This window comes from Eleutherodactylus coqui, chromosome 2 (genome assembly GCF_035609145.1).
Source record: "Eleutherodactylus coqui strain aEleCoq1 chromosome 2, aEleCoq1.hap1, whole genome shotgun sequence".
NCBI classification, from domain to species: Eukaryota; Metazoa; Chordata; class Amphibia; order Anura; family Eleutherodactylidae; genus Eleutherodactylus; species Eleutherodactylus coqui.
The window spans coordinates 120,188,603-120,214,986 of NC_089838.1; the positions used below are offsets into that span (position 1 = coordinate 120,188,603).

General features: G+C 41.2%; 1 protein-coding gene across 1 annotated transcript in view; it reads left to right on the plus strand.

The window, feature by feature from the left end:
* The window catches only part of LOC136610023 (dynein axonemal heavy chain 3-like), a 1,175,415-nt gene that overhangs the window by 396,093 nt on the left and 752,938 nt on the right, over positions 1 to 26,384 (plus strand). Inside the window, exons 25-26 of the mRNA XM_066589293.1 lie at positions 16,097 to 16,249; positions 23,061 to 23,202. Coding sequence (XP_066445390.1) covers positions 16,097 to 16,249; positions 23,061 to 23,202 — 295 coding nt within the window. The remainder of the gene's footprint in view (positions 1 to 16,096; positions 16,250 to 23,060; positions 23,203 to 26,384) is intronic.

The following is a 26,384-nucleotide window of genomic DNA, read 5'->3' on the forward strand; positions in this document are numbered from 1 at the left end:
GCTAGCACCAATGATTCCTGCATCACTGGTCCCCTCTATTTTAGCTAACAAGCTAATTAAAATAACCAACACTTGGGCTAAACTAAACTCTCTAACAATCCAAGACATCATTAAGGGAACTAAAATAAACAGCCCCTCACAAATCGATCTGCTCTTACCAAACCACTCTCTAAACTTCCTAGAGATAACAGGCATTTATTCTTCACTCAAAAAACTTCAGGAAAAATATCAGAGAGAACTGCGAGATCCGTATTGGTACGAAGCATACCTCTTTGTCCCGGAGAGACCAAAGAATCTTATGACACACCTATACAAAGGGCTACTTATGAACGCCGCACCCGACAAACCGTGGTTCCTTAATTCAATTTTTTAACCTAAAGCTACACTTTATTAGTTTATTTAAAAAAAACTTTGCTGCCTACAGTATGCTTTTGCTATTTTAATTCATATAATTTTGGGTTCAGTCAGACTGGTGTTTTTTACATGCGTTTATTTGTGCGCTAAAAAATCGCACTTCACATGTTAAAAAAATGGCGTGACCCCATCCATTGACACCCATATGTTCTATGTTTTGTAGAATGTAAAAATCGCGCATGTGACCGCTACCATTGAAAAGCATTGGTTTTATATAGATGCGAATCTCAAACACAAAAAACATGCGCAGCAAAAACGCCCGTCTGACTGAGCCCTTACTGTATACATCTGAAGATATATACACCATCGTAATAAAACAATAATTCAGTTACATCATGATATATTTACATGGCAATTCATACAGTATAACTCAAGATTAGTATGAAGATGAATCACATAAAATGGGACCAAATCTACTTAAAGTCACAGAAAAAGGCCCTATGTAATGATAAAAGGATAGGTTAAAACATCAAATTCAGGGACGTAACTATAGGGAGTGCTGAGAGTGTGGTCACACCCAGGCCCTGTAGCCATAAGGGGTCAATAAGGTTTCTGATTCTCATATGAGGAGAGCAGTACTATAAATGAATCATTATAGTTGGGGGATCTTGTTACTGATTTTGTATTAGGGCCTAGCAGCTTAAAGTTACACCTCTGCCTAATTCTCTGCAACATGCAGGAAAAAAAATGCTATTTTGTGAAGGTAGCACGGGTGTGACAGACTGATGAACAGTCATCACACACTTACCATTCATGAGAGTGGCTGCTTAGTATCATACTTGCACATTGATAAGGCTTCTATAGGATTCCAGTCACACGACTACATGTAGTGCACCATGCAAGCTCACAGTCTAATAGTCGCAACCATACTGTTAGGTCAGACAGGCTGCCCCACATATTGTAAATGTGCCACACAAGGAACTATCACCCTATTCTTCCTCAACATCACAAGGTTTGACTGCATCTTGCAAAGATAATACATATTAACCCCTTAGTGACGAAGCCTGTTTGCGCCTTAGTGACGGAGCCAAATTTTGGAAATCTGACATGCGTCGTTCAACGTAGCATAACTCCGTAAAGGCTTTACATATCCCAGTGATTCTGACATTGTTTTTTCGCCACATGTTGTACTTCATTTAGATTGTAAAAAGAGACCGATATTATTTGTGTATATTTATTAAAAGTACCAATATTGGAAAAATTTTGAAAAAATTGTCATTTTTTCACATTTTCAACCGTAATATCTCAAATATATCCAAACATACTGTACAAATTTTTGATAAGATATGTATTTCCATCTGTTTACTTTATTCTGAATGCACACTTGAAAAACTTTTGTGTTTTTTTTAACCATTTAGAGGACGTACAAATTTAACATTACTTTTCAGCATTTTGAGGAGCACTTTGTTTTCCTGCACCAAGCCAAGTTTGCAGAGGCTCATAAGTGTCAGAATAATAGATACACCCACAAATGACCCCATTTTAAAAACTACACCCCTTAGTGTATTCACTGAGGGGTGTCATGAGTATTTTGACCCCACCAGTTCTTTTCAGGAATTAGTTCAATTTAGGGGACAAAAAATAAAATTTCATATTTTTGCAAATATGTCATTTTAAAGACATATTTTTCCTATAGAGCCCATGAAAATGAGGATTTACACACCAAAATGGATACCCCCGTTTCTCCCGTGTTCAGAAACATACCCATTGTGGCCCTAATCTTATGTCTGGATGCATAACGGGAGCCAAAATGAAAGGAGTAGTCGGTGTCTTTCAGAACATAAATTTTGCTTGAAGGCGTTTTAGGCCCCATAGCACTTTTGTAGAGCTCTTGAGTGGCCAAAACCAAAGAGAACCCCCACAAGTGACCCCATTTTGAAAACTAGACCCCTTAACGAATTTATCTAGGGGTGTACTGCCCATTTTGACCCCCCAGTTTTTGAATGAATTCAAGCCAAGCAAAAGGAAAAAATTGTGATTTTCATTTTTTTGTCAATTCTGTCATTTTAAAAACAGCTTTTTTTGTACAGCACACACATGAATGAAGCCTTTCATCCCAAAATGGATACCCCTGTTTCTCCCGTGTTCAGAGACATACCCATTGTGGCCCTAATCTTATGTCTGGATGCACAATGGGGCCCAAAACGAAAGGAGTAGTCGGTGGCTTTAAGAACATAGATTTTCCTTGAAGGAGTTTTAGGCCCATAGCACTTTTGTAGAGCTCTTGAGCGGCCAAAATCAAAGAGAACCCCCACAAGTGACCCCATTTTGAAAACTAGACCCCTTAATGAATTTATCTAGGGGTGTACTGCCCATTTTGAGCCCACAGTTTTTGAATGAATTGAAGCAAAGCAAAAGGAAAAAATTGTGATTTTCGTTTTTTTGGCAATTCTGTCGTTTTAAAAACTGCTTTTTTGGTACAGCACACACATGAATGAAGACTTGCACCCCAAAGTGGATACCCCTGTTTGTCCCGTGTTCAGAGACATACCCATTGTGGCCCTAATCTTTTGTCTGGATGCACAACGGGGCCCAAAATGAAAGGAGTAGTCGGTGGCTTTCAGAACAGAAATTTAGCATGAAGGTGATTTAGGCCCCATTGCCCACTTGTAGAGCCCTTGAGCGGCCAAAACGACAGAGAACCCCAACAAATGATCCCATTTTGAAAACTAGACCCCCTAACGAATTTATCTAGGGGTGTACTGTGTATTTTTACCCTACAATTTTTGAATAAATCTAAGCAAAGCAGTAGGAAAAAAATTACAATTTTCATTTTTTTGGCAGTTGTATCAATTTAAAAACTGTTTTTTTTGTACAGCACACATAGGGATGAAGACTTTCACCCCAAAATGGATACCCCTGTTTGTCCCGTGTTCAGAACCATACCCCTTGTGGCCCTAATCTACTTAAAGGACGCATGGCTAGGCCTATAATGGAAGGAGCACCCGTTGGATTTTAGGGTACAACGGAATAAATTCCAGGCCCCATTGCCCACTTATAGAGCCATTGAGCGCCCAAAACTATAAAGACCCCCACAAATATCCCCATTTTAAAAACTAGACCCCTTAACGAATTCATCTAGGGGTGTACTGCGTATTTTGACCACACAGTATTTGAATAAATTTCAGCAAAGCAGAAGAAAAAAATTACAATTTTCATTTTTTTGGCAATTTTGTCAATTTAAAAACTTTTTTTTTTTGTACAGTTTATATAGGAATGAAGACCTTCACCCCAAATGGATACCCCCGTTTGTCCCGTGTTCAAAAACATACCCATTGTGGCCCTAATCTACTTACAGGAAACATGGCAAGGCCTGTAATGGAGGGAACACCCGTTGGATTGCAGGCACAACTGAATAAATTCCAGGCCCCATTGCTCATTTGTACGGAATAAAAATTGACTCCCTAAAATCCCCCCCCCCCCCTCCACGCCCTTTTCGGCGTTCCCCAAATCTTAGATAAAAGTAATAATGTGAACTGTGTAGTATTTCCAAAGACGGGTAATTATGGAGGCTGGTTGGGATGGGCACATGGGGCAATAAAACCGGGTATCCCCCCTCCTCTCATGCTTTTTGGGAGTCATTTTTTGACCTCAGTGGCGGGGATGGGGTGTAAAAAGTGGCGCTCTGTGAGTCTCCGTAAGCTTGATGAGGTGCGGCGGTCTCACACAGAAGGCGCTCAACAAGCTGCTCCTGGAACTGCAGGAAGGCGAGCGTTCCCGGGGCTTCTTGTAAATTGCGTATTACAGGTAGCGGTCTGAATAACGCCGGGCTCACACAGCCGTAGGTGGATCCCGGCTGTGATCCCGGCTGTGACCCTGCGTACGGCCGCGTAATGTACTGCGCATAACTGCGTACTTACACGGGCGGTCATGCGCAGTACACTTTTTTTTTTGTTGTTTGTATTTCCCGCACCGTCGCTTAGCGATGACGCGGGTACCCGCAGCCCATATACAACGTAGTTGCGTATGGGCTGCGGGTATATCCACAACCATGGAGCACAATGGGCTCTATGTTGCAGATATCCACGGTAAAATAGAACCTGCTGCGTTCTCTTTTCTGTGAGTGGATTACGCAATTCCAACCCGCTAATGTGAGCGGAATTGTGTAATCCAATGCGATTGATCTGCGTATTACCGCTAATCAAACGCATGCGGAATCCGTAATTCCTATCCGGTCATGTGAGACCGGCCAAAGGTAGATCGCTACCATTTTTTCACGTGACCGGGGACCGCTCAACGAGGCCACCCGTCACTGCTCCAGGCTCTCGGGGACCGTTGGTCGCCGAGAGCAAGGACGTATTAAGTTTCCTGGGCTCCCCGACTCCTGCGCATGTGTCGGGTGTTTTGCCGGCGGTCGCATGCGCAGAATACGGGAAAGTTCATGGAAGAAGATTGCGTCGGGGTGCAAATATGGAGGCCTCCGGTAAAAAATTTTATCTCCTCTCACCGATCGCATCGCTGAGGGGAGATGAAGCTTCACCTTTTTTTAACTTTTACGTGATCGCCATTATTCTTTGGATAACGGCGAACACGTGATCAGGAACCGCTCACCGCGGCCCTCCGTGAAATCTCCAGGCTCTCGGCTCAGTTTTGTAGCCAGGAGCAGGGAGATTTTAAAAAACCATGGCTTTTGCGCATGCGCCTGCCACATTGGTGACGGGCGCGTGCGCAGAAGCTGGGTTGAGGTCCGCGGATAAATCCGCAGGCCTTAGGTACGTCATTTCATCCTCCCTCACGGATATGATCCGTGGGGGGAGATGAAACGCAAGCTTTTTTTAACTTTTTAAAACTTTTTTTTTACTTTTTGCACTTTTTTTTTTTTACCTTTTACCCCTTTTTTTATTTTATTTTTTTTTACTTTTTGCACTTTTTTTTTTTTTACCTTTTACCCCTTTTTTTATTTTATTTTTTTTTACTTTTTGCACTTTTTTTTTTACTTTACATGATCACTGTCATCCATTGGATGACAGTGATCATGTCCCTGGTGACATCCCTCTGCTCTTGGCTACACATGGCAGCCAGGAGCAGAGCAATTTTGAATTTCCCGGGGCTCGAGCCCCTCTGTGCACGCGCCCGATGTCAATCATCGGGCGCGCATGCGCAGACGGGGATTTCGGGTCCCGGGACATCGGGACATCGCAGAGGACCGGGGGTGAGTATCTTCACCTCCCCTCATGGATCCGATCCATGAGGGGAGGTGAAACTTTACTTTTGTTTTACTTTTTAAACTTTTTCGCGATCACCGCTATCGCAATGGATAGCGGTGATCGCGGGCCCGGGGACCGCTCACAGTGGTCCCTGGTAACACCTCCTGGTTCCCGGCTACCTTCAGGAGCCGGGAGCCAGGAGATTTTAAATTTGCCGGGGACACCCGGGCTTCTGCGCGTGCGCGTGACGTCATCGTCAGGCGCGCATGCGCAGAAGGCCGCCGGCGGGTCCGGGAGGACCAGATCTCCGGGGGACACCGCCGACAAGCCGTGTGAGTATTTTCAGCTGCCGTGATGGATCCGATCCATCATAGCAGCTGAATATCTAACTTTTTAGGCACTTTTCTTTGCTTTTTTGCGATCGGCGCTATCCATTGCATAGCGCCGATCGCAATGCCGGGGGGGACTGCCCGCATCCTGGGATGACAGCTCCATGCTGTCGGCTACCTGCGGGCACCGACAGCATGGAGCTGTCACGTCCTCAGGCCAGTGGGCATCAATCCAAAGAGGATGCATAAAACTACGTCCTCTAGGTTTAAGGCCCACTTTCTGAGGACGTAGTTTCCCGATGGGGCCGTCGTTAAGGGGTTAAACATGAGGTATTAGTTGATTTTTGAAAAAGTTTACAAGCTTGTAACCTGCATCAAGGTTTCTCATTGCCTTTTCAGTCCATACACAATCATTACAGACAAATAACAGAAAATGGGCTAAAATATGCTTAAAATCAAAGAAAAAAGCCATAGTTGCTGATACAAAAGTAAAAGGACAAGTACTAGAGATGAGCGAGCATACTCGCTAAGGACAATTACTCGATCGAGCATTGCCTTTAGTGAGTACCTGCCTGCTCAGAAGAAAAGATTTGGCTGCCGGCGGCGGGCGGTGGGGGAGAGCGGGGAGGAACGGAGGCAAGATCTCTCTCTCCCTCTCCCCCCCCCCCCGCTCCCCCCTGCTCACTGCCGCAACTCACCTCTCACCCGCGCCGGCAGCCGAACCTTTGCTCCCGAGCGGGCAGGTACTCGCTAAGGACAATGCTTGATCGAGTAATTGTCCTTAGCGAGTATGTTCGCTCATCTCTAACAGGTACACGCACCCATTTCCAGAAGCATGCAACAAAGACAAAATGCTATATGGGGAAGATTGCAGAGGTACAAAATAACAGGAATAGACACTCACACACCTAATACTATTAGCTGACGGTTGAGTGTCCATTTTTGACCTTAAGGGCTCATGTCCACGGGCAAAATGTGATTTAAAATCCACAGCGGATCTCCCGCGCGCGGATCCGCACCCCATAGGGATGCATTGACCACCCGCGGGTAGATAAATACCCGCGGATCGTCAATAAAAGGCATTTAAAAAAAAATGGAGCATGAAAAAATCTGGACCATGCTCCATTTTCGTGCGGGTCTCCCGCGGGGACGGCTCCCGCGGGCTTCTATTGAAGCCTATGGAAGCCGTCCGGATCCGCGGGAGACCAAAAATAGGAATTTAAAAGAATTACTCACCCGGAGCGGGCGCTGAAGGTCTTCTCTTCCTCACGGCCGCATCTCCCTTGCTTCGGCTCGGCGGATGTGCCCGGCGCATGCGCGCGGCACGTCGCCGGCGTGAGGAATTCATCTGCCGGCCGAAAATGAAGATCCGGCCGTGAGGAAGAGCAGAGCGTCCCCGCCCGCTACGGATAGGTAAATGCTTTTAAATTGCTATTTTCAGCGCCCATGTCCGTGGGGCAGGAGGGACCCGCTGCAGATTCTCCATGGAGAATCTGCAGCGGATCTGATTTTCCCCGTGGACATGAGGCCTAAGGCCTCATGTCCACTTGAAAAATACAATCCGCGCAGATTCCGCGCGGATTTGCTTTAAATGGAGCATGCCGCGTTTTTTCTCCCGCACGTGAAAAACGCAATTCTTTTAAAATGCCATCCGCGGGTGCAAAAATCAATTTAATGGACCACGGATGGCCAATGATTCCCTATGGGCAAAATCCGCTGCGGATTCCGCAATTCCATTTAGCTAGTGGGCGTGAGGCCTTAGAATGCTGCTGAGAATTTATGTATTAACCTACCCTTGCAACTATAGATATTGGATGATGATTTTCTGTGACATCCTGATCAGTTTTAAAACAAATAAAATACAAATTGTTTACAGTGGATTCCAATATCACCATAAAATGATTGTTAGATGTCAGTCTTTGCCCACCGTTTTAAGGTTTACATGTAGAATATGTTGCACTACTTATGTTGTATTCACCCTGCAATGCATCCTGATTTACAGTGTAGAGCTCCAATTAACAAATCTGCAGGCTTCAGAGATGACATTTCTCAACAATTGGAGTTGGTCTCTCTGCACTGAGCTTGGCTCTGGCATTTAATATTCTAGGAAGTTTCATCCTTACAGTGTACAGTAGCCTACGAAAAACAAACTTTCCTACTAGAGAAGCATATGCGAGATAGTAGGAATGTATTGGTCGAAAGCCCTGTTATAGAAGTATGGATTAGCAGAAAGTGGAGTACTTCCCCTCGCACAATAATAAATTCACAGATTTACATTGGAAATTGAAGAACAGGATTAAGAGTTTATGGTGTAGTTATTAACTCTAACATGTTTGCATGTGGAGAAGTTATATATACAGTATTAAAGAATAATTTACTTAACAGAAAAGCTGTGAGCAAGTACTGTGAGCTAAGTCACAAATGGTAGGTTTCTTCCAGAGACTCAAGAACCCAAAAAAATAAAGTGATTTGTCTGTGTTTGTACTTTATTTTATTTTTAAGGAGGTACATATTACGGTTATTAAAAATTAATTCTGCTGCACTGTAAAGTGCGCTTTTTGCAGAAATTGTTCACATTGATGGATACCTTAGAATGTATTTTAAATTACATTGCCTCTGGCTCCAAATAAATTGCATTTTAAGTTGTTTGGATTCTACAGCTTATAGCCTACTGGCAGAGAAATACCTTCACTATCAATTTTTTAATACAGCATTGTGCTCAACACTTTTCCACCCATAAAGGTTTTTTTTTTCATTTTTAATAGGCATCTTACATTTTTACAGACCAAAAAGTTGTAAAGATCGTTAATATTTATAAGCTCAATATATGTTTTCAGACTTTTTTTTCCAAGCAAAACTAAATCTAAAATATAAAATTATCTATTATAAAAATTCATGTTCTATTACCTACATAAAAAAACAAATAAATGAAACTGACCAGATATCTAAATACAGCAATAAGCAAATTTGGGTAATTAGCTCCAGATGGCCTTTTCTAGTTAAAGAATGCAAGTGGAAAATATTCACGTATAACATCAAAGTGGAGTTTAGAAGAAGGTAGGATGAACCTTGTGTTAACAACAAGAGTACATTCAATTATGTACTAATTACAATCCCTCTATTTTACAAGTGGGAATGGTTCGATAATAACATTCTAATTTCTTCCTGCTACACTGTAAACTGGCAGCAAAGGTAAAATGCTCCACTTGTTTCAAGTACCTCCTCTTCCGCTTAAGGAGTTCAGTAAAATATAAAAGACTAGCCCGGGTACCCGATACACAACGCATGCAATACAAAACATGACCTTTTAAGTAAGAAAGGGTGATATCAGAATGTATGCATAAATATGTGGATGGACACTGATGCTGATTAATGCTATGTTAATATATTAACTTAAAATAGACAAATTCAGTGATCCTTGTATTTAACATTTTTATTATATAACTTTTACTGCAAGGCATTTCTGGTTTTTCCATCAGAAGCGTAAAGAAAAAGATTTTTTCCATTCCCAACTCTAGACAACACCAAGTACAACTCACCGTGGGAAAAGCAGGGCTCCTCTAGGTTAATTCCTCCCACCTTCAAGCTTTGTTGGGAATTAACCTGGGATAGTCCTGCTGAGGTAAAATGAAAGCTGTGCCATGATTGCTTGCCATGTATTATACTGCTGATGTAACATACAACCTGTGCTGTGATTGGTTGCTATAGTAAGCAGCTTTTAATCCTCTTAGTGCTGAGGTAAAATGAAACCTGTGCTGTGATCGGTTGCTATGGGCAACAGTATTTATTCCTCTTAGTGCTGAAGTAAAAAGAAAGCTGCTCTGTGATTGGTTGCTATGGGCACCAAAAACAGTTTTTTACTGTTTGCTGATTTACTGTTAGACAGTTTTGATAAATGCGGGCCAGTGTTCATAAATTTGCTCCATGTATTCCTGTCCAAGGGCATGTCATTTTTTCGCCTTGGATGTCCACATGGACATCCAAGGTGAAATTAGGAAGGACAAAATGGGCAATGATTGGTGGTCTCCAGCAGGGTTAGACTGGGGCTAAAGAGCAGTCCTGAAAGACAAATTTTCAACCCTCAGTCTGACTCTTCTAGTAGGAATTACCTGTTGGAAATAACCAGGAATACTAAATCAAGTCCGTAGAATCCACTGGTGAAAGTAAATTTGGGAGCTTCTGCATTAAAATTGAAGCAATTGCAAAAAATGCAAATAAGGTTGCCAAGACAACAACATTTCAGACTTTTTTTAGCCTATAACCTTCTCCGGGTCGAGATTATACTGTGTGCAAAATTTCATGTCAATCGGTCGTGCAATTTGTGCGTGATGCACGAACAAGCAGACATTGACGAATATATAGAAGATATCTGTGGTACATTCCTTCTTCTCACACCCTTCCCAACTCCCTCCATTACTTCTTGGTCTTTTATTTTTATTTAGTTTGCGTCCATGCCTTGTAGAATAATATCTAAACAATGCAAACTATTTTATATGGAACTTATTATATACTGTATTTTATATGTATCCTAAGTATATTGTTAAATTATAATACAGCTCCCTAATATATACCTGTGTGTTCACAAAAAGTTTGAAGAGTATTGAATTTGAAGTTTGGTATACTGGATGCATCTTTGATAAGGTTTCTTAAAATATATTCATAAAGGAAATAAAGGAAATCACAGCTTTTGGGCAGTTATATCTTGGCAAAGTTTTACTCACCTGAATGCCCTTATTTTAAAGATTAGCTAATATCCTCCACTAGGCTGAATCTGCAGCATGTATTAGCTTTGACAACATAAAAAAGAAGCATGTGCATGTGTATATATATATATATTTTTTTTTTTTTTTTTCATTCTACTCAATTATTTAGCACATAAATGTTTCCCAGCACTGTCATCACATTTCAGCCTGCAGTCCTTTAATTTACTTGCTAGTATGGTTTTAAAGTTTGGGAGGAAACCTGAGTACCCTGAGGCAACCCATACAAACATGCGGAGAACATATAAACTCCATATAGATGTTGCCCTTGGTCCGACGTGAACCTAAGAACTCAGCACTGCAAGACCATAGTGCTAACCACTAATCCCCCATGCTGCCCATGCAGATATGGAAAGTACATCATATAAATGAATATATGAAGCATATATCAACATGTATCAATAGGAAACCCAAATGTAAGACTAGGAACTCACCAAGAACAAAATGGTGATGGTAATCCGATGATAATGTTGATGAAGTCGCAGTCAGATGATAGGGAGATAGTTAATGTAAGCAGAAATAACAATCAGACAATACCCAACCCTAATGCTAGCTCCTCCTATGTCTTTCCCAAATCTATCTCTGATACTGACCTGAACACTAGACACCACTGTCCCTGAGTAACCCTTTTCTGTCCCTAATGGCATTCCTATCTAAAACACTGTCCTTGCGAAACAATGAAAGGGCACTGGCACCCAGAGTGAAGACAGCTGAACAAAGCAAGCTGATCTATGTAACAAAACTAGGCACATAAAACAGGAAAGTAGCAGACAAAACCCACAAGCTTACTAAACTAAGACTGGGCTAGACATAGCCATAGGAAGAAGTCTGTGCATCAAACTAGACTAGAACAAAATACTAGAACAAATAACACTGGATTTAAATAAGCACAGTTTCTGTACTAACCAGCACCACAGTACAGAAACCAGGAATAGTTAAAGAGAGGCTAGCAAATGAGAAATTCCTCAAATGAGCCTGGGCTGAGTAGTTGGGTCAACTAAGTTAATCTAATGGATCAGCTGTGGAACAAAGCTAAGCTAGAAGACGGGAGATGACAATATGGGAAGATAAATCTTGCTGATTGTAATCCCAGCAAAAATTTTAGTTGTGGTCTAGTAGAAGGCAGCAGGAAATTTTTCAAATGACATAACACAATCGAGTAAAATGTTTTAAGAAATCACAATACAAGAGTATGGCCTTTAAGGGGTTGTACCTTTTATATTTTTTATTTATTTACTCATTAATAGAAGAGCAGATTATTCAATTTTCCAATATACATACATTTAAAATTTTGCTCCCAAACCATTCTTATTAATGCAGGTGACCCTTATCTGCACAGTAGAATGGTATAGCCCATGGACCACTCAGTCCGGACTAAGCCTGGTGTCAGTTATGTGATACACACATGCACACACATATCACACTACATAGACCCTACATAGACCCTACTCCTGTGATAATATTGTATAAGTTCTGCTCCTCAATAAACTACTCTTCACGTATAAGATAATCAACTTGATTTGAGCAGAAAAAAAAAACAACCATTAAATTATCGTAATAATGGTAACAGTATAGAATTCCTATATACTGCTGGAAAGACATCTGTCTGGGATAATTTACTGATCCAGCATTGAGAAGGAGGTTGGACTCGATGACCCTGGAGGTTACTTCCAACTCTACAATTCTACATGAATATTCTATATGAATATTACTATGAGTAACCCACAGTAGTGCTCCAACAAATACACAAACCTACAAAAAAGCATCTATCATATACAAAGTGACATAACCAGGAGGAGGAATGGATAAACACATGTATACATGTATGGTAGAACACAAATCAAATGTAACATCAGTTACTCACATGTGGACTATGGCTGTGCTGAAATGTACGCCTTGGCTGGTACCATCCTGTTAATGGAGAAACTATGGGTATACCGGTATTATTGTATCTTCACGCCATCAGGAATTCCTGGTCGAGCCAAGATGACAGGGGGGTGATGCCCTCTGTACCTGATTGGCTGTACAGCTTCTTCATCACCAGGTCCTGGAAGGGCACTAAAGATTGTTAGAAAAGCCATACAGCGGCCAGCAGTGCAGGTGCCCAGCCACAGCTGCAAGTTGCTTCCCCGGCGGTGGACCAGAAGTGTATAAGTGCTGCGCGACCAGGGTAGCAGGGAGCCCAAAGCAAACTGACTCTGCTTTGCCAGCAGAATGTGTTTAAATTGGCAGCCGTGAACAGGGGACCGGCTGTCACGGAGCTTACAGCCAGTGGCTGGCATGGAAGGCTGAGGTGGTGCCCGGGTGGAACGCATGCCCGAAATGCCGGGCGGGATTGAGGTGAGATGCTGCAGTGTACGGAGCTCACAACCGAGGGCAGAGATGGAGGTGTGAGGCGGTGGCTGGGTGGGACACATGTCAGAAATAGCCGGCAGGACTGAGGTGAGACGCTGCAGTGTGTGCATTGATTTCTGACGGCCCTCAAGGGTTAATGTGAGGGTTACTGTTCTTCTTAGGCTTGCATTATTACATGTAAATGCTGGCATGTTACAGCAGTAGCCTAAGAACAGCAGTAATCCTCACGCTAACTCTCGAGGGCCAGCAGAAATGTCTCCACAGGCTGCTAGGACCTTCCTGCCTTGAACCTATTGGGAGCTAGGGGTGTGACAGGGGGCGTTCCTCCTGTCAAACCCCTAGCTTCCGGTGGCATCAAGGTACAATAATACCGGGTATATCTCCTTTTTTTCATTTACGTTACTAATACCGTAGTATGAGGACACATGCATGGCTCGTTTGGACCAATTTGATACTTATGAGATATCTATAGCTTTCACATTTCATCTTCCTCTTGTTTCTTATTTTTATTATCACTTGCCCACAGTACACATATATGCATTTATTACACTTGCAGTTGTAAGATATTTATTATAGAATATACTTGCACTTTAAATACTCATATCCAATGTACTGCTTGGTCCGTATGTGATTAATTGATAATGTTATATTTGATTTGTGCTGCACCATACATATGCCTATCAATTCCTCCTTCTGGTGATGTTACCTCATTCGTTTGTGTGACTTGTTTTTAAATCTTTATTTTCTCAATATGTTTTTTATATATATCTATATATATATTTATACAAACTTTGGCAGATGTCTCCTTTTTGTAGGTTTGTGTATTCACCTTTTAGATGCCTGATCAGTGTCAGATGGTTACTGGGGTCTCATGACCTGTTTGGTCGGTCACATGACTGATGCTGTGTTTGGTCCATTCATTTATCCCATAGTATGCATTACAATGGATGGACTGCTCCACAGACTATACCAATGTATCGTGCAGATAGGGGCTGCACAGATATAAAAAAATATATGAGCAGAGTTTTAAATGTATATTAAAAAACTTTATGATTTCCTACTCTAAAACTAAATTAATATAAACTGGACAACCGCATTAAGGTGAATTTGCAGCTTCGTCAGTTAGGAGTTATACTTTCAAATAATTAGCATAAAACAGCTGTATGCATGTTGAAATAAATGACTATATCTGCTATATCAGTGTTGTATAGCACTATATAATAATTTGCATTTTTGTACCCACTGCAATTAAAAAAGCCAGACACTTTTCAAATTTTAATGCATAGAATATAAAGAAATAGACTCTTCCCTGCCTAATCTGTAACTTGCACTGCTGGACAGTGAATCATGTAATTGAAAGTAACAGACAACTTATAGTTGAATTAAAGGGGTATTCCTTTAACTATTGATGACCTATTCTATGGTTAGATCGTCAATAGTTGATCGATGGGGCCTGCTGCTTGGGAACCCTGATGTTCAGCTGATCGTTTGGCCCGCTGTTTGTGCAGCAAGCCAAATGTCATCATCACCGGAAGTGTGATAGCCAACTTCATCCCCATTAAAATCAATAGGAACGCTGCCTTCTAATATCCTTCTGCTTCCTCATTGCTGACCAGTGATAATGACATCCGTCCTGCTGCATGGCCAGAAGTCCGAACGATCAGCTGATTGGCAGGGATCTTGAATGGCAGGCCCATCAATTAACTATTAATGACTTATCCTGATTACAGTGACAGAATTAAAAAATTGGCAACCACAAAGCACATTATGAAGATGTATGACATTTTGTGACAGATCTCCAAATAATGTTTCGAACAGACATCCTTACAAATCTGCTGCGTACAGAAATTATTCTGTTCTGTTTCAGTTAGGGGATATGTTAAAGTATTCTGAGAGCACTAACAGAGCAAATACTTATTTTTCTTTTTTTGTCAATGAAATTAATGGCCAATGGACTGTAAAACTAATAAATGTAAAATATAAGCCCTTCCCTGAAAACCATCCTAAAAAAGTGTAAAAAATAAAAAACAATCTATACTCACCTCTCTGCAGCTTCCGGGGCTCAGCCGCGTCCAGCCGGCTCTTCTCCTGAACTGCTCTCAGTAGTATTCAGCAGGCGGGGATTTAAAATCCCTGCCTGCTGAATGGGCTGCCTCTGATTGGCTGAGCACTGTAACAAATCAGAGGCAGCTCTCAGCTATTGAATGACAGCTGAGAGCTGCCTCTGATTGGTCCCTGCGCTCAGCCAATCAGAGGCAGCACTCACCCATTCCTCAGAGCAGTGCAGGAGAATAGCCGGCTGGACATATCTGAGCCCCGGCAGCTGCAGAGAGGTGAGTATACATTTTTTTTACACACTTTGGGTTGATTTTCAGGTAAGGGCTTATATTTTAAGCTCTTCCCCAAAAATCACTGCAGCGCTTGCCAGCAGCCCATTGCTTTCAATGGAGCCGGCTGTATTGCCAGCTCCATTTAATTCAATGTCAGAACATCTCTCTCCAGCTGTGGCAGAGGATCGCGATCTTCAATATATGTTCTCAATGCGGTCGGCGCTGCTGCTGCCGGCCCCATTGAGTGCAAGGTGAAACCCCTAGATGTGACAGCATCCAGGGGTTTCACATACACAGAACACCGGTTTGCCGCAGTTACATGCGTTCTGCGAACCAGTGTCCTATCATTTTTGCTGCATGCGTTTGTGTGTATGTAAAATTCGCACATGTGCCCGCTCCTATTGAAAAGCATTGGTTCTATTTAGATGCGGACGGCATACGCAACTGACAGACGTGCGTACAAATGCCCGTATAACTGAGCCCTAATAGGTGATGAAAAGTTATATTGATCAATATACAGTAGAACATAGTAACCTCCGTGAAATAGAAATAAATCTGAATATATAAACAGCTTCATGACAAAGTTAGTTTCGCTACATCTATTTATCATCTATTGTTAGAACATGATTAAAATCTGCAAGAAATGTTTGCCCTTCATCAAGCAGAACAATGCACTTATAACTGCATTTCTATAAAGACGTAATAGATATTTAAATGATATTTTGTAAACATTTTTTGTTTTACTTGTGTTGTTTTTCTAGGTTGAGAAAATAATGAAGCTTTCACTCCATGAAGTTATGAATCACTCTATTAAAGCATATACTGAATCTCCAAGGAAAGAATGGGTTCTTCACTGGCCTGGGCAAGTTGTCTTAGCATCAAGTAAGGTGCATTGGACCATGGAGGTCTCAAAGGTAATTTGTTTTAATATGTTGTTTGCTTTATTCATGATTTTGGAATGCCTTTGGACTTTTAATATTTGTTTCATGTTTTAGAAATAATTTTATTTAGTAACGACTTTTCTGCTTACATTCAGAAAAAAAATTAAGGGTTCATGCATTCAAACCTATTATGGTTCTATTGAGGTTTCAAGTTATGTGTGTCCATAAAAGGATACCCAAAGAAGCACTGCTGTACATCCATATATCTCAAAGTTCATTCTGAGAGATACAGAAGATTTTTGGTGGCATTCCAAATTAGTTTGTATTATAAAGCCCTAAAGAAGTACCATACAGCTGCATGTAGGGTGACTACCACACTATATTACAGAATAACAGGGACTTTCTATGCCTTCATATAGCCTACATTGCCATTCTTCTCCGCATTTTCATTAAGCCCTACAAAATGAGAGAATGCAAAGCATAAAATACAATCAAAGAAAAAAAATTGGAGGAAATTTTTTTTGTGCATTGTGTAAGGTATTTTCACAATATTCAGTGTAGTTAGTCATTTTTTAAGAAGATTGATTAATTTAGAGGTATTTGTGTATAACCTATCTATATCTGTGTCAAGTGATGTGCCATTTTTGGGATTTCTGTGCACTCATTTCCTTCTTCCCATCTGTTATGTTTCACCTAACGCAGCCTATATTTCCCATCACGCCTCGGATGGAGTCTTATCAAGCTGCACTTAATCTGCATCCTAACTGAGGGCATTGAGTGATAGATCAATGCTAAAGAACTGCTGTCCCCTGATTCAAGTTGCAAGATCTCAGTGCATTCTATCAGATGCAGCTTCACCCTGCCATACCTGTCTCCTGCTTGTGATTGATAGGCTATAGAGATGAGCGAACGTACTCGTCCGAGCTTGATACTCGTTCCAGTATTAGGGTGTTCGAGATGCTCGTTACTCATAACGAGTACCACGCGATGTTCGAGTTACTTTCATTTTCTTCCCTGAGAAATTTGCGCGCTTTTCTGGCCAATAGAAAGACAGGGAAGGCATTACAACTTTCCCCTGCAACGTTCAAGCCCTATACCACCCCCCTGCAGTGAGTGGCTGGCGAGATTAGGTGTCACCCGAGTATTAAAATCTGCCGGCCCGCGGCTCGCCACAGATGCATTCTCACTTAGCTGAGGGAAAGTGCTGTTGATGCCGGGGCTGCTATAGGGAGAGTGTTAGGAGTGATTTTAGGCTTCAAGAACCCCAACGGTCCTTCTTCTCTATATGCGCTCAATGGGGCCGGCGGCAGCAGCGCCGACCCCATTGAGAACATATAGAAGACAAATCATTCTTCTCTGCCACAGCTGTAACAGCTGTGGCAGAGAAGAACGATGTTTGCCCGTTGAATTCAATGGAGCCGGCAATACAACCGACTCCATTGAAATCAATGGGCTGCCGACGATCGCGGGATGAATTGTCGGGAAGGGCTTAAATATATAAGCCCTTCCCTGCAATTCATCCAGAAAAGTGTTAAACTAAAAAATATATATATATACTGACCTGCTACCGGCAGCCGGAGTTCCGCGCGGCCGTCCTGCAGTGGGTGTGAAGGGGGTGTGAGTCAGACCTGCCCCCTGATTGGCTTAGCGCTGAGCCAATCAGAGGCAGGTCTGACTCACACCCATTCAGTGAGTCACAGTGCGGGGGGGGGCACTCTTGCCGCTATTGTGGCTTAATAGTGGGACCTGTGAACTTGAGATGCAGCCCAACATGTAGCCCCTCGCCTGCCCTATCCGTTGCTGTGTCGTTCCCATCACTTTCTTGAATTGCCCCGATTTTCACAAATGAAAACCTTAGCGAGCATCGGCGATATACAAAAATGCTCGGGTCGCCCATTGACTTCAATGGGGTTCGTTACTCAAAACGAACCCTCGAGCATCGCGGAAATTTCATTCCGAGTAACGAGCACCCGAGCATTTTGGTGCTCGCTCATCTCTAATAGGCTACCCTCTGTCAGCTATTACAAGCAAATGTAAGAGGAGAACAGTATGAAGGAGTATTTAATATGAATAAACTGGAGATTCTGCATGCTGCAAACATAAAAAGTAATCCTGACACAGACTGTTGACAGAATTTGAATTTAAAGACTCCTGTGTTCCAGGAAGTAACTCTTCCCACTGAGTTACTGGTTTTTCAGGACAACATCTTGCTAGTCCCATTTACCTAGTTACTTTGGAAATCCTTGCTTTTTTGCCTTGATTGCCTAATTAGCTTCACCTCTGAATTTCCTATAAAAAGCTGTGTTAGATTGTGCTGCTGGGACCTGTTCTTCTATGAAGTTTCAGGAGCACACCTTCTCAGCTGTGGATAATTCAGCTAGCTGGGTGGGGAGTTTTTCCAGCCAGCAAATCCCCACTATTTTGCAGCACATAAATACCAGCTCCCATTTAGAGCTGGATGTTATGCATGTTAGTCTGAAGTTTTTCTCTCACCTTGTCTAAGGATGGACACCTGTTATCCCCACCTGCATCTTATGCAGAGCCCCACTCTCTTCCCCTTTGACAGGTTCGACCTCCAGTACAAATGGATGAGGCGGAAAGCGTAGTCAGATGGAAGCCAGGAGTGGTTATCAGGTATTCATGTTTGCAGTACAAATGGATAAGGCAGAAAGTGTAGTCAGATTGAAGCCAGGAGTCATTGTCAGGTAGTCAAGTTTGCATTACAAATGGATGAGGCAAAACGCATAGTTGGGAGGAGAGCCAAAAGCCATCAGCAGGTAGTCACAGTTTTCAAGAGAGAAGCAGGTTTAGGAGGTGATGCTTGATTAAGGCGAAGTGCACAATAATCTTGCACTGAAGGAAGTGGCAAGGCCAGGCTTTTATAGTGGGTTCTAATCAGGAACAGACGGAGCTAGAACAAGGGCTGGATAATAGTAGATAGTAGAAACAAGTAGATCTGTAGTAGATAGTAGAAACAAGGCTAGATTCAGCAGGGGAATTTATCCAAAGCTTTGGTGGATAGCTCAACAGGAAGAGCTGCTGGCTGGAGTCCCAGGTTCGATTCCTGACAGCACTGTTCTTTCATTTCTTCCTTGCAAAATTATTATGCTTTTTCTTTGGTCTAGCCTATTCTACTTACATGCCATCTCATGGACAACTGCTTCTGTTATCTGTGTACTCACCACTTGCTACCAAGTATTGACTATGCTTCTGTCTTACGCCTATTGTAGGAGCATATCTGCCCCTCCCCAGACCCAGCTTCAGCAGCTCCTGCTGTTGCTGCATTAAACCCTTCCCTTTGGCTCAAAACCTAGCTTAGAAAGGAAGAGTAGGAATGTTAGGCACCTTCAGTGCTGAAAAAAAATCACCTATGGCATTATGGATAAAGCCCCTATTCCCCCACCAGTATAACAGACAGGGAAGGGGGTTAACAAGGATGGTCTGGGAGCTGGTATGGTGAATTCCCCCATGATGTCACTGCCCTTGGGATAACTTCTATGCATAGGGAATAGTGAGCATAAAACTAGGCCACACCTACACCCCTCCTGCCTTCCAAAAACATCAGGAAGATTTGCAGGGGCCTGCCATTTAAGAGAAGGAGCTGAGTTGCAGCTCCTGTGCAGTCAGCCAGAGGGGCATCAGAGACCCACTCCAAGCCAATGCAGCAGGCAGTTTCCCCATTATAGGTAACTTTCAGAAGAAGGCCTGAAAACCAGGAGTGCTGGACCCAGAGAAACCACTAGCAAGCCCTGATGACCTGGGGACAGAAAAAGATGACGCTATCAGACCAGCAAGCCCTGATGACCGGGGGGCTGAAGTAAATGACAAAAGCATGGACATGAAACAGCATCTACACGAGTGTAGTTATTCCCCAGGACTGCTTAAAATTCAAAGCCAGGGTGGGGTACAGACAGGAAGCACATCTCCCCAACTAACTGTTACACCCTAGTGTACAGAGTTGAGTTGATCCCTACATAGTTAATGCAAGGCCTTGTGTAATGTTTAAGACATTTGTAATAGAGCAGCAAGGCACATGTTAATAAAGCATAGCATGTTATATTTAGAGATGGATGTGATGCAGTTATTTTATGGGGAACCGCTGAAGAAATTATGTCTACACCATGTTAGCATCCTGTGTGAAAAGGACACAGCTTCTATGGAGCATGAGAAGTTAATATAAAGTTAGTGAGACATGTAAAGGGCAAGACTAAAGTAGGCCTACACACAAGAGAAGCTGACATCTTGTCTACACAGGAGAGTAAGCTTTGGATTGGTAGTCAAACTCAAATCACATGACCACATGACATGGCTGTCTATAGTGAAAGGGTTCAAAATGTATGCATGGGCTGGATTAAAAGAAATTACACTGCTGGAATATAATTTTATGTCCCCAAAATTACTGCAGTGCTTCTATAATATATTAAAAATGTAAATTCTAAAACAAACCATTGAATATATAGAAAGATGAATTTAAAATGAGGACAGTAGAGAGTACTTTTTTAAAACTTGACCTGATCGGGCTGTTTTAATATTGAGTAATCCAATACATGTGTAGTGAACCATGAACATTCATACAATTGGTTGTCAATTAACATACAACTCAACATATCTTAAATAAAATTTACCATAACCTTTGACAAAAAACATGTTGTTAAAGAATAAATGTTAAAGGTTTTATACAGTGCATGTCTGCAAGTGCAGTTATGCACATCAAAATTCTTTTGGCTGTTAACCTCTAGAAAGGTTATTCAATCGTTTTTACCCAAGAGGAACTGGATTGTTACAGCATGTCGAGAATAGTAAAAATTAAGCACTTTAAATTCTGGCCCAGAGCACACATTAGGTCTGTAGCTTATATCTATGATGGAAATGTTTTATTTATTTTATGTATCTGTTTATCAATTTTAAGACATCACCTAATAAATCATTTAACATTACTATGCAAATAAGCTGAAAGAGCATCCAGTTTAGCAGTCTCTAATGTACTTGATATAGCAATAGTTAATCATAGAGCTTCAAGGGGTCAGATGTATGTTTTGCTGGTTAACCTAAGAAGATTTTAGGTTTGAGAATATTAACAAGTAGGGGTAAGCGTGCTAAACAAAGTTCCCATTCACTTTAATGGGGGCTCGGCCAGCAATACCAAACCTGACCACTGCAGTAAGAACAGAGCTGCCTGCTTCCTGCAGAAAATAATTCAGTGCCCCAGCACACCAGCCCAGCAAATGACTAATTGATGGGGTACTTAGTGGCAGGCTACTGTAGATAAGGCCGTCACAAGTTTTCCGCTGGACAACCCCTTTAATGCATGCAGCAGCACATCATCCTATGTAACCAGGTAAAATTAATTAAAAACAGGCAAGATTCTCTTTAAAGCAGAATTTATTGAATGGCAGCAAGGATTATCATTCCAAGACTATGAAAATCTTACCATATCTGGTTCAGAGGACAGATGGATAGCTACTTCTGGTGAGTGGTCCTGTGTATAATACAGTATATTCACAAGCGGTGGCAATGGAACACATTTCTACAGTCAGATGAGTACTGTAGACAATATTGGACTAGCTCACCAGAGGACAGTAGGCCAGAATGACATGATAATGTGACCCATCAATCAATGTCATGTGTTGGGTATTAGCCAGACCAACTAGGCTAGGTAAAGAGGAGATGCATACAGACAATGATTTTAGCACAGGTAACAATCCTTCAATATGTTGACATATTTTGTTTCGGGGCAATTAATATTAGTACATAATCATGTATTATAGTTGTCTTCTCTATTAGTTAGATGTGGCTATATTTTTGTTATTCCACATATCTGCCAATGTAATTATGCAAGAGTGTGTTTTTAATATTGACTGATCCATTGTGTACAACTAGTTAGATTGCCTTTCTGATCAAGATTGAACTCCTATAATCCACATTCATCTATAGATCTCGATCCCCTCAAACAGTTTTATCAGTTTCCTCATTCTCCCTCATTCATTTATTTTCCTTTGCTTCTACTATGTATCATTACATAAATGGTTTATTCTGCATGTTAATATTTATTGTATTTTTGTTCTTTTTACTTATTACACATTTATTAATATAAAAAATAGTTATTACAATCATTTTATATGTCTCATCAATAATTGCATGAAAAAATATGCAACTTTACAATTAGTCATTTGTTTAGAAGCAATCCAGTGAAAGATATTTTCAAAAATTGGCAATTGTAGATTTGTTTTGGGCATTTAAGTAAAGCTACAGATGTAGGCTTGGACAAATATTTTGCTTAGATTGGTGTGATATAATTAGTTTCAGAAAGGGAAAATTATTTGGTTGGATGAAAATGTTTTCTGAAAGCCAAAACATGAATCAAAGACCAGCAAAGGGCCGGCTAGCTTGTTTTACCATGTGTATTGTACTGGATATACTTCCAACAGTTAATGTCCAGAGAGAATACATTTCTTATACACTACTGCACACATTTGTACAGCACTTTTTTAGCATGACGAAATCCATAGCCAATCCACTCAATAGCAGACGATGTGGACATCTGCTCTGTTGAATTATTTTTAGGAAAAGCACTGATTACTTTTTATGATGTTTGTTCGGCAGATTACATCTGCATTTTTTTCCTTCGATTAGGAAAAAAGCTTAATCTGTAGTATATGGCAGACAATAGGAAGTTTCCTATTAAAGTTTCCGAATATGGCACTGCATGTTGTGAAATATTTAAGTGACTTAAAAGAATATTTTTATTAGAAACTCTAACAAAAAGTGAAGAAAATAATAATTTATCACAAATTCTTACATTACAGTATATTTATTGTTTTCTTGTCATTCTTTATCTTTCCAGGCTTTAGTGGAAGTTGAACACCTGCAAAGCATTCTAAAAAAATGCTGTGACCAAATTGAAGAAATTGTTAATCTTGTGAGAGGACGGTTAACAAAAATGGAACGTATTACTCTTGGTGCTTTGATTACCATAGATGTTCATGGTATGTTTCTTTTTCTAGTGATAAAATGTTATTCCATAGTTGCAAGTAAAAACAAGTAAATCCTTGAAATTAACCCTTTCCAATCCAATTTGTATCCTGGTTTTCCTAGGGGGCTTACTCTTTTTCTGCCGTTATACAATGGCGCTATATGCTGGCTAAAGCCAGTACTGCATGAGGTGACATGTTGGATAGGATCTGACAGCAGAGAGTCTGGCAATATACAGTAAGAAAACCCCGACGGACGTCTTCCAACATCAGAGCTGTACAGCCTTGAATCATAATGTCTTCAGACGTCAGACAGTGGATTGGAAAGGGTTAATAACATGTAGATCCCCTTTTAGAAGTAATCACATTCACCAAATGTTTCCAATAGCTTCAAATAACATTTGCATAGCGTTAAAGAGGAATTTTGGAGCATTCCTCTTTATAAAAGTTCATAAATATTTTTGGGATTCCTTATGTAGAGAGCTCTCTTCAGATCATGTCACAGCATATGGCTTCCTCCACCATGCTTCACAGTTTGGATGTGGTTTTGATGTTGGAGTGCAATGTTTTTTGTCATCCAAACATACCATTGTGTGTTTGTGCTAAAAAAGTTCCACTTTCTCTCATCCGTTCATAGAACATTTTCCCAGAAGCATATTGAAGCATCTGAGTTGTCTCAAGTAAATTTGGAAAGGGCTGAAATACATTTTGGATAGCAGCAATTTTCTATTTGTTGTCCTCTCAAAAATGGACACATGTACAGAGGTTTTTGCTCTTAAACACAGTCATCTATTGGTCTTCTGCTGTTATCCTTGGGTTCTTTCTTTCAGGATTGCCCATTATGCTTTTGGAGTGATCCTAATAAGATATCCATTCTTAAGGAAAATAGAAACAGACCTGAGGAATCATGTACACCCAGGTCTTAAATAATGCTTTTGTAGTCTTTTCCAGCTTCATGCATGTCTACAGCATGTCTTCTGAAAGTTATTTGCATCAAACCAGGGTTCACACTAACCAATCTTCCTGAAGAAGAACATGTTTGTCAGTAACCAGGCTTTATGGGCATTTATTTAATGAGCAAAGCACCTGTGAAACCCACATTTCCAATCTAATCTTTATAATTGAAACTTCCTTTGCCGATTAGCTTTTGGGGAAATCATTAATATAGAGGTTCACCTACTTTTTCTGCCTGCACTGTAGATGTTAAAACAATATGCTTAAAAACAATATGCATGGTACAACTATGTGCGTGTTATTAGTTTAGCTAGATTATTTAGCCTATAATTGTTACATTTTGTTTGTAATCAATGCAGAAATGCTGATAATTCCAAAGGGTTCACCTACTTTTTTCCACTGTAGTAGGTTTAATTGACACTTATGCTTTGTACAGTCAATGTATTCATTATGTCATATTATCATATAATTCAATGATGTATTTTTAATCACATAAAAAAGTAGATGAGAAGTATCTATGAGCTGCATCTATACAAAGCAGGGGTAGAGTAGAAGTAATCTTGCTCCTTGACTTGTAACTTCTCTGTGGCATCCAGAGCATTTGGAATGCTATCAGGAAAAAATACATAATAGAAATTCAGATTTTTTGGTCACCCCACCTTAAGAAAAAATAGCTAAAAAGTGATCAAACAATTGTATGTACTCCAAAATAGTATAAAGAGAAACTAAAGCTTGCCCTCCAAAAAACAAGCCCTCACATTGCGCCTTGGATAGAGAAATGAAAATGCCTGAGATGTTCTTATGTACTTCCTCCAGTCATTGATATATATTCCTCTTGTTTTTTGTTTGTTGCTTTCTTGATTTTGGCTTTCGTGAGCTGATGCTCATTGCTGGTTTGCCCAGGTTGAGTTTGACTGGATTGTTCCAGAATGTCTGGTTTGTTTGGGGCCCTTCGATGTAGCTAGGCTTTGTAATGGTAGGAGCTTGGACTACTACTTTGTAGGTGGGCCCAGAATGATGGTGCCCTCTGCTGGATTGTAAAGTATTAAATAAATCTGTCCAGCTCTGCTATACAGATGCTGCTTGATGTGCTCCAATGGGCTTGGAGCAGGTGTTTGCAGAATTTCTGGTGGAATACTTTGGTCTGGCTAGAATCGCATCTTGACCAGTCTGGATATTGTGTGGGCCGCAGCCTTCGCTGCCATACAGGAAAACTGGGGTGATGACACAACTCTGTATTTTACTTTGCGAATATAATTTTGTATGGTGTCTCATGATTTAATGCTTAACATAGAAAAACTTTATTGAGTTCCATTTCTTAATATTTATATAGTCCCCTTATACAAGTATTTTGGAAACTGTTAGATTTGCATTTTACTATGAGAATCTTAAGATTTTACACAATGTATAAATATATGAGTTTTATACTTTCAACAGGTAAAAAGCAGCCATGAACAAAATGTGTACTCACTAGAGATGAGCGAGCATACTCGTCCGAGCTTGATGCTCGTTCGAGTATTAGGGTGTTCGAGATGCTCATTACTCAAGACGAGCACCACGCGATGTTCGAGTTACTTTCACTTTCATCTCTGAGAAATTTGCGCGCTTTTCTGGCCAATAGAAAGACAGGGCAGGCATTACAACTTCCTCCTGTGACGTTCCAGCCCTATGCCACCCCCCTGCAGTGAGTGGCTGGGGAGATCAGGTGACACCCGAGTATTTAAATCTGCCCCGCCCGCGGCTCGCCACAGATGCATGGTGACAGAGATCAGGGAAAGTGCTGTCTTGCTGTAGCTGCTATAGGGAGAGCGTTAGTCTTCAAGAACCCCAACGGTCCTTCTTAGGGCCACATCTGACCGTGTGCAGTACTGTTGAGGCTGCTTTTAGCAGTGTTGCACTTTTTTTTTTTGTATATCGGGCGTGCAGACCATAGTGTCCTCAGTCTGCAGTCATTTTACAGAGTATAGGGGCAGTACTGGTGAGGCAGGGAAAGAGGTAAACTGGCTATATAGGCAGTGGGCTTTTTCCCAAAAAGTTCAAAAAAATACAATATTAGGCGTGCCTGTCACTGCCTTCAGTTTACTGCGTCTCTGCTGGGGGTAGTAGTTGTTGAATTAATACCCAGCCTTGCGCATAATTGTTTCCTGTCTCTGCAGTGCATTACGTACGCAAAGTCAGCCTCCAACAGGGAAATCGAAATACAGTGTATATCAGAGGCAGTGTGGTTGTTCCCAAAAACTTCA